Source organism: Eutrigla gurnardus (assembly GCF_963514095.1).
Source record: "Eutrigla gurnardus genome assembly, chromosome: 3".
NCBI classification, from domain to species: Eukaryota; Metazoa; Chordata; class Actinopteri; order Perciformes; family Triglidae; genus Eutrigla; species Eutrigla gurnardus.
Window position 1 is genome coordinate 1,754,058 of NC_139917.1, and position 9,275 is coordinate 1,763,332.

The following is a 9,275-nucleotide window of genomic DNA, read 5'->3' on the forward strand; positions in this document are numbered from 1 at the left end:
ATGTGTAATGTCCCACTGCAGCATAGAATTGCAAGGATTGACATTCACAATACAGAAACTGGGCGCATGTATGCCATCAAAAAAGCACAACAGAGCAGAGATGTACATTAGACATTTTTTTAAGTGACTACCAAATTAATTAATGTGACTAAGGAATTGGATCTAAAAGATGCAAAATGTGTGATCCCTCATAGTGAGCATAGAGACAAACTGTTATTCAATATCAAACTTTGGAGACTTTTGTACTGTAATGTAAAATCTTTATGCTCAAATTAAGATTATTATTTGATTTGGTTGTGTAATGTATATACTTGTATGACAAAGTATGACAAGATGTGTATTCTTCAATATTATGCTATCATATGTTTGTTCATGGTTTAAGACATTAAAAGCTGCTTTCAGCATGTTTAACTCACATTCAAGGACTTATTGCCTCTGTAACTACAACTGTGCTACATTTAAATTTTTTCGTAAGGCTAAATTTATCAGTAGCATTTAGTCACATGTAAGTCTTTGGTAAATGGTAAAAAACACAATTGAATTGCCCTGCTGTGATGTTTACGAGTAGGCTATTAGGACTTGCAGTACCAGAAACGGCCACTAAAAACCCCACCAATATCAGGATTTTAAAAAAATCACTGCGACAAAATGAGGCCAAACACCATCTGGATTTTTAAAATATGATTTTAACAAGAATATGATCTTTCAAAAAAAGTAAGTTTGGACCTGATACTTGTCAGTTTTTTGGAATATGGCTCTGAAGTTGGGCAAAGATGTGTTTACTTCCATTTTTGAGCCTTAATATCTGTGAAACTAATCATCTAAGAGAAACCATATTTTGTAGAATGTTTAAGCTAACACCAGAGATAGAGGCAGAAGTGATAGAAGTCTTTTATCTGTAAAAATGGGAGCTCAGCCACTCTTTAAATTTGCTAATTCATTTCGACAAGCCACATTTTGGGAGAAGTTTAAGTACCTACCATACTAGGTTATCATTGAGCTACACCCCTGATATTCCAGGTCTGGAGGCTATTAGTAACAGATATACAAGGCCACAGGTGAGATAGTTTTCCAGATATTGCCATTTAAAAATGGCTTTTCAGAGTATGATGCCAAAAACCGTCTAAACTACCCTTCATTCAATGATGTTTCATGAGAAAACTATTGACAGTAGAGACCTAATATTTTGGGTTTGTCCTATTAACAAGTGTGTCTTTGTACTAGAATTTTTACAGGACATTCTGAGATGGTCAGGTGGGAGGCATTTGATGAAACGACATGGAATGACCCACATTAAGTTAGATAGATTTTACAGTTTAAAAGAACATTAACAATTTTCTCTTTTGATTAGTTTTGCATATACTAGGTATACTAGAAATGTATTGTGATTAGTGCTGTGCGATATGGACAAAATTTTGTATCCCGATATAGCTAATTTTATATCCCGATAACGATATATATCCCGATATAGTATTTTTTCTTAGAATTATATATATATATATATAAATAAATCAATCACATCTCAGCACTATTTTTGATAACCATGTGAGTGAAAGGCAAATGAATGGCACTTTCTTCTTTCCTTTTATTCGTGACTTTTTGCAACGAAAACTATTACAAGCTTTTATGTAAATATAAAAAAATAAATATGTTCAGGTTAGGACAGCCAGTAGGCCTCGCAGCTGGACCTATAAAAACAAATATCAAGTGGACAAATACCATTCAAAATATCTGGTAGTGCAGTCATTTTCAAGTAATGCAATAAAGTGCAAAGAAATAAAATAAATACAATAACAACTAGTTACATTCGCCTTCAGAACTTGTTTTGAACTCAAAATTTGGATATCCAACGGTCATTCCGACATTGAGTTGTGCTTTACACAGCGTATTAAATCACAACCGTAGTGTACGTTAACGACGCCCAATTTCCACTGCATGCGTCTCCGCTGCGGTGCGTCTCCGATCTGGCTTCGGTCCGCCGTCCGCCAATCCCCACAGGATGCGTTTGAGTCCGCCACGGCACAGTCCGTCGTTCGCGATAAATACGTAATCGCACGCTGCAGTTAAAGATATGTGTAAACACAGCAACCAAGCGATACAAAGGTCAGTGTTCCCGAGGAAGGAGTACAAGACTTTTTTTGACGTAGTCAAGTGGTTTTATTAACACAAGTGTTTTATTTTGAAAAGTTTTATTGTCGAGTATGTACCGAACTTCCTGTTTCGCTATATTTGCCCTGTGCTGAATTGCTGCGCCGTGGTCCGGCATCCGCCAGAAATAGAAGTCCGTATTTGTTGCGGAGAGCTGCGGACTGCCGGAGCTGAGACGCAGCGGACACGCAGCGCAGCGGACACGCAGCGCAGCGGACCTGGTGGGGATTGACCCATAGACTAAAGTGAAATGTATCTGCTCCGCTGGCGTGGCGGAGACGCAACGCAGCGGAGACGCATGCAGTGGAAATGCGTGTAGCAACAGTGCTAAACAAGTAGCCTACACGTTAAAATTACGATATAAACGACAGAGGGTTATATCCTACGGTAGACATTTTTATATCGTACTACGATATATATCGTAATATCGCACAGCTCTAATTGTGATACCCTGCTTTTAAAAACAGTACTATACCCCATAGGCCCTCAAAACAAACTACAGGTCCAGGATTAAGATAACATAGCTAACTAGAAGGAAGGAGGCAACAAATTAAGTTGAAAATATAATTAAAACAATAACACAAACTCACGAGCTGCACAGTCCCGAACTCAAGACAGGGGTTTCTACAGTCACTGTGGTGTCTATTTGATTTGAGCAGCTTTCCCCTCAGGGTCATTCCATGTGAAAACAGCCAAAATCGGGGTATCATGTACATGACACCTCTCAGATTTAGCTGAAAAGCGTTGAAAATATGCCTTATGTTACCAAACGAGAGGATCTGAAGTTTCAGGTCAATATCTCAAACGGTTTGCCCGTGGCGTCCATTTGAATTTCAAGTGCCACACCCCTTTTTGACACATTGGAATTTCGCATTTCATTTGTTGGCATTTTTGGAGGTCCATAACTTCTGTTCTAATGTCTGTTCTGATCACATTCATCTGTTTTTACCTCACCATCCGCTAGCTGCCCGCCCCATAAGCAGGCCGTCAAAAAAACGCGTCTCTCTAGGCAGCCTAGGCTCCGAGATCGCACACAAAAACAAATGGTACTACCAACACCTCAAAAGCAAAATAAACAGTGTTCCAACCAATCACGTTCATGAAAATGCACGTCCATGATCATTTTCAAAACCCGGGAGGGAGGGGCTAGCTGGCTCTGTTTGTTTTGGATCTCGCAACGGAAGTGAGGGCAACCGGAATCGCTGATACAACCTTTAAAGGAACAGTTCGGAATTTTGGACATAGGTCCTCATTTCCAACTTACCCGAGGTGATATAGGTCGGTGGAGACCGTTTTCAGCACAATTGGTCCAGTCCTTATATTTGCACAAGTCACCGTTGCTAACTGGTGTTGAGCTAGCGCACGTCAACGGTAACATCCAGCCTGTCACTAAAAACAGCTTTAACTGCTCCGCAGAACACCCGAGACAAATGTATTATGACGTCGGACTATCGATGTACATGTCAGTGTTGGTAGAATAATTTAAAAAATCTTTATAACGCTGCTACGAGTACTAGCTGTCACGACTGTAGGGCGCTTAGGTTTCGTTTTTACGCACTACTACTAACACGCAAAGTAAAATTCCGCTGCTGCTGAGAAACTAGTCCCTCAAAATGTTTTATCATTGAAAATGCAAGGTTGGTTTAATTTCTAAAATGATTCTACCAACACTGACATGTACATCGATAGTCCGACGTTATAATACATTTGTCTCGGGTGTTCTGCGGAGCAGTTAAAGCTGTTTTTAGTGACAGGCTGGATGTTACCGTTGACGTGCGCTAGCTCAACACCAGTTAGCAACGGTGACTTGTGCAAATATAAGGACTGGACCAATTGTGCTGAAAACGGTCTCCACCGACCTATATTACCTCGGGTAAGTTGGAAATGAGGACCTATGTCCAAAATTCCGAACTTTTCCTTTAAGAAGGGGAAAAAAACACAATCGATACTATGGAATGACGATAAATCAGAATGGCAATGTAAATTGAATCGACACCCAAGTATCGTGATAACATCGAATCAGAACAAAAGCTTCCCACCCCAATCACACAATGTCAAATGTCAGCAGGAATTCACCGCCGTCAGACTGTAGAGGGACAGCAGAGATGGTTCACCTACCCTTAATGAGCTCCGGCTTGTAGGTGCTCCTCATATTCTCCAGGATGCTGTTGTAGAAGGGCTGGGACAACTCTGCAGGCATGGCTGAGTGGAAGTCTGGTTTGTTGGCTTTCAGGATACACTGCAGGGTGAACTGGCTCACACACAGCACCTCAAAGTCCTTGTCCATCACGCTCTTGCTCCACGCTCGCCCATTCTCGTCTTCAAACAGCCGCATGTTCAGGATCTTGCGTACTCTGGAAACACATGAGGAAAAGCATTAAGAATACAGCTCGTTGAAATTCACAAAGCACCTCTGGATGATGTCATGAACTCAGACAGGACGCCGTTTGGTTTCTTAGCGTATCTAGGACTTCACAACACATAGAAAGCAGCAATAGTGGTCATTTCAGCCATGATGGATGAAACATTGTTGGCGTCTACGTGGAGGTAAGCCCCGCCTCCTCTTTAGGCATCAGCATGAGTGACACAAATAAGCACCAATGAGCCTGCAGTCAAGGTAACCCTAGGCAAATATGTGCTTATGTTAATACAGATTTGTTTTGAACATCAGAAAACAGCATGTCAGTATAACATAACAATTTTAGATTAAATGTTGTATAATGAAAGATTTGTGCCCAAGTTAAAGCCTCTCTGGGACATTTTAAAGTTGAATAATAAACAACATTTCTGTACTGACTGTTGTGTGAGGTTGACTTGAAAGCCTGACTTGTTATGAGCTCAAAGCACTACTGCTTTAACAAAAATGAGTTAACAAAGTCATCAGAGCACACAACACACACACACTGCTTGTTTCTGGTACCACTGATTTTAGATCTAGTTGTGGTGGTGGAGGTCCCCCCTCAGTCACTCACATGTAGTCCGCATCCTTCTGGGTGTCCTCCACCGACAGACCCAGCAGGACACACAGCCCTCGTCCTATGGAGCTCACCTCTTCTTCTCCCACTGTAGGAAAACAGGACAAAGCGTGACGACTGGAGACTTCCATTCAGTGACGAGCAGCCAAGCCTGACAGGTGACACGCCGTTCACCCTGTCACCTGTCAAGCAGCCAAGCCTGACAGGTGACACGCCGTTCACCCTGTCACCTGTCAAGCAGCCACGCCTGCCGGGTGACACGTGGAGAAGCAGCAGTGCCGACGACACTATTCCGAGCACAGTTCAACACCTTTACTGGTCTTCGAGTGTAACAGACAGCCAGCAGACAGTCTCTGAACGGACTCCGGCTAGAGTCACCTGGCTGTCTGTGGAGGGTTTCCATGTTGCTGGGAGTGCTAATGCTAACCCGGCTAGGTTAGCTAGCCGGCAAGCTGCGAGCCGTCCATAAATAAGCTACTAGCCTCGGTTTAGCGACACTATCGAAGTTATCCAAACGTGCCACCTTCGCTGAGGTGAATACAGCCGCTTACCTGTCACAGAGGCCTTGGCGACCCTCTGAATGATAGCTTTCATTGTGCTGCTTGTGGATTGTGTTACTCGCTCTCTCAATTTATCAACAGCTCCGGCGCTCACGGGACGCCGTCGCCCTCTAGCGGCAGAAACACGCAGCACACCTCTCTTTGGGAGATTTGCTGGGACAAAACAAGTTTCTTCTGTTTGTATGAGCAGTAAAGGCTGTGACTGAATAGAAGTGAGTGAATATAACAGCAAATACTTATTTTCCCTTCATGGGAAATGTTTAAGCTGATAGAACAGCTCAACTGCATGACATGATATATAACACATGTAAATGAGACAATTTAAAACAACAAAAAATTAATATTTTTTGTTAAATGCATGTTGCGAATAAGAGTAATAAGTGTTTTGTGATTTTACTTTTTTTTTATAATAACCAGTTGTATGCTGTATGTTTTGCTTTGTTAAATACAAATGGATTAAAAATAAATGCAAGCAGTAATACCATACAAATTTGTAATTTGAACACCAACTATATTACAATATAGTTGACGTATCAGGTGTAGTATCAATGGATTTTTCTTTTACCCTGGGTGTTCAGAAATGAAATAAATTGCACAACAACCTGTACTAAATACTAGCTTACTTAAAGTGCTTTGTACGTTGTGATTCGATTTGACATTTTGGAGCTTCGCTTTGTGGTGGAGTTAAACAGCATTAAATTGAAAGGTACTCGGTCTATATTCTCCACCTCAAAGGCCTGTTTATGGCAGACAATTAAATATAGAGGCATTCATCCCAAAACAGCTTGATAATATCTATTAAAAAATATAAATATTTGTATAAACATAACACCTGAAGACAATTCCACGGTGCCTCTTGCATGAAGAAGAGATTAAGTTTAATCATTACTAGTTGCACTGTGTCGTATTCATGTGGACATTGGTGTGGATGGAGCCGACAGTATTACACATGACACGACTGAATATTTTTGACAGATTAATAATAAAATACATCCAAACACGGTCTTGCAAATAAAGGTCCTCACATTAAACCCTCCTGCATTCTAAATAAAAAGGTGCTCATGATGAGTTCAGTGTCCCTTCTTTACGCAGATGGATGCAGCTACTCGTCTCCTCTCCCAGGTTCCCCGCTGAACGACTGGAGGAAACGGTAGATCCTCGTTCTGTACGGGACAAAGTCTTTCTTGTAGACGATGACCGTCTTGGAGTGGTTTGTCTGGTAGACGACCTCGTTTGGATCGTCCTGCACCTCCTCTTCTGTTCTCACTGAGTTCAAGAGAGGGGAGTACATTTTGAACTGGTGTGTGTGTGTGTGTGTGTGTGTGTGTGTGTGTGTGTGTGTGTGTGTGTGTGTGTGTGTGTGTGTGTGTGTGTGTGTGTGTAAGCGTGTGTGTGTGTGTGTTAGCGTGTTAGCATCACATCACCTGGCGGGTGCTCGTATTTCCCCGTGTACTTCAAGTACCCGTAGGTACCGATCATGGTCCAGATCCCGACCGCGTAGATCGCAGTCACTCTGGTGTTCCACCTCACCACGTCTTTGAGGTTCATGGCCGCAGTCTGCTCCTCTGAGCGGCGGCTAGCTCGTTCTCTGATCTCCTCCTAGGGCAGTCCGGGCGCCGCCATGACAGTCACCCGGAAGTACAAATGAGAGAGTCCACGGACGCTTCCGGTCTTCCGGTTAAGACTTTATAAAAAGTATAAAACGTTTTGTCGTTATTAAGAAATCAAATATAAGTGTAATACAGATACTTGAGTTTAAAAAGAATAGTAAAAGTAGAAGTACTGATTCAATTTATATATACAGTATATCATGGGCGAGCGGTCATAATAAGCTATAAATGCAGTGCATGCCCAAGCCCTTCAATAAAAATAATTGAAAATATTAATCTGGCAGTGTGTTCAATTATACAATACCTTAGTTTTACTGTTTTGGTCTTAAATCCGTGCCTAATCTGTCCCGTTTTGCTTGCGAAAAGCTGGAAAGCTGACAGCTTGTTTCGCGCATGCGCACTGTGACACCGACTAGTACAGTTACTGCTAAAGGCTGTGTTTACTGTAGATGAGCATTTTGAATGGCAAAAAAGCTGTCAGTGAAGCAGCTTATCTGCCAACGCGCATGCGCAAAAATGACTTGTTTGAATTGTTCAGCGGGAAACTGTCAGTGGTTCATTCATTGTGTAGCCTGGTCAAAATGGCTGAAAATATTAATTATATTCAGGCTTTGCGTTCAGTGCCGTTTTCGCGGAGACCTTTTGAGGAAAAGAAAGCTATCATTTCAAGTGGTCGGCCTACTCCTGAAGTAAATATCACAAAGACTGCAAAGAATTCCGTCCGTCACTTTCAAGCTAGCGCGTATGAGAAACATAAATGGCTAGCTAGCCGACCCCCCTCCCGTCAAACGATCCGGTCTGACAGCGACATATTGCCTGTTCATTCATGAAAACCATCTCGAAACACTCTCAGTCAAACAAGGTGGGGAATGAGAAATCTGCGGCGCTACTAGCCTAGTTCGTTTTAAAAACACAGCGGCAGCAGCGCCTACTGATCTGAGACGTGTCAGTGAGTTACTGTAAATGCTGTGCGGAAAACCAGCTGTGGTCTGTGATTGAGGTGCAGTCGGGTGAGTTTGGAGCTGACGAGAGGATCGCGATGACGACCGTTTCGTTACATTTTTCTCATTGAAAAACTATACAACTGGCATTTAGATGATGTTCTCCATAAAAAAAATAAGTGAAATACTGTAATAACAATTCGGTTTTAGTAATCAACCGCTTATAGTGATCAAATGTACTCTGGACCAACGTGATCACTACAAGCTGTTTCCACTAACCATATTATATTTTTTATTAAAAAATATAATGCCCCCCCACGGGCGCGCATGGTATTGACACTTCAGCATGACCACAGTAAACGGTCACCGCTCGCCACTGCAGTATATATATATATATAAATGTATTTATATTTGTCGACAAATTTATACATTTGTCAGTGTGTCTGCAGCGCCACTAAGTGACGCTTAAGCCCTTATTTACCTATTCAATTTGTTCATTTTTATGCTTTTTGATCCCTCTGATACACCGTAGGGTTGGTACGCGTTTACCGTAGGACACCATTTTACTTTTAATGTGCGTTATCAACTCTAGGTAAGCCATGTTATTTCTGTGGGTGAAATGAACAAAAGATTTATTAAAGTAGATACTACACTGAAGTTCGTTTTTATGAGCTAAACTGAATGTTAAACCGTTAAGCAGTTCAATGCTGGGTAATTTGCATAACTAGCGATTTTGTTTATCTATAAAATACAGAGTGGAATATGGCTAGCAATGAGATGAAATGTGGTAGGGTAACAGTGACTGGTTACTGAACTGTATTAGCATTAGCACTTTGAAGGAAATATATGTGAGTGTACTGATTGAGAACTATGAATGTCCGTTATCACCTCTATACTGTGCTGGAAAATAAAACATCTCGCCAGCATTCCCGAACACCTCCGTCTCCCGTGTTAGAATCTTCTGCGAACAGCCACCCGTCAAAACAATCAACAGAACACAACGCAGAGAAGCAGCGGGTCGTTGGAGAGCGAGAGAGAGAG

The 9,275-nt window shown here is 41.7% G+C and overlaps 2 protein-coding genes and 1 long non-coding RNA gene across 4 annotated transcripts in view; 1 reads left to right on the forward strand and 2 right to left on the reverse strand.

Moving 5' to 3' along the window:
* dtd1 (D-aminoacyl-tRNA deacylase 1) overlaps positions 1–5,804 on the reverse strand; it is a 31,243-nt gene extending 25,439 nt beyond the window's left edge. For both annotated transcript variants that reach the window (XM_084005002.1, XM_084005003.1), the window contains exons 1-3: positions 5,675–5,804; positions 5,121–5,211; positions 4,267–4,502 (exon numbers count right to left, since the gene is read on the reverse strand). In XM_084005002.1, coding sequence (XP_083861128.1) covers positions 4,267–4,502; positions 5,121–5,211; positions 5,675–5,717 — 370 coding nt within the window. In that variant the 5' untranslated portion in view covers positions 5,718–5,804. The remainder of the gene's footprint in view (positions 1–4,266; positions 4,503–5,120; positions 5,212–5,674) is intronic.
* On the forward strand, positions 4,674–5,667 carry LOC311010497. Its single transcript, XR_014596803.1, has 3 exons — positions 4,674–4,695; positions 5,218–5,281; positions 5,330–5,667. It is a non-coding gene; the product is annotated as an uncharacterized lncRNA (long non-coding RNA).
* Positions 5,805–6,525: 721 nt separating the features above from the next.
* LOC311010491 (small integral membrane protein 26-like) lies at positions 6,526–7,312 on the reverse strand. Its single transcript, XM_084005006.1, has 2 exons — positions 7,108–7,312; positions 6,526–6,949 (listed from the first exon to the last, which is right to left on the reverse strand). The coding sequence occupies exons 1-2, from the start codon at positions 7,229–7,231 to the stop codon at positions 6,786–6,788; spliced, it is 288 nt and encodes a 95-aa protein (XP_083861132.1). The 5' UTR covers positions 7,232–7,312; the 3' UTR covers positions 6,526–6,785.
* Between the last annotated feature and the right edge of the window lie 1,963 nt (positions 7,313–9,275).

Excerpts from the sequence above, each read along its gene's own strand:
- LOC311010491 (XM_084005006.1), bottom strand. The coding sequence starts at position 7,231 with ATGAACCTCAAAGACGTGGTGAGGTGGAACACCAGAGTGACTGCGATC. Across the intron at positions 6,950-7,107 it reads GAAATACGAGCACCCGCCAG|TGAGAACAGAAGAGGAGGTG; the intron begins GTGATGTGATGC and ends TCTTGAACTCAG.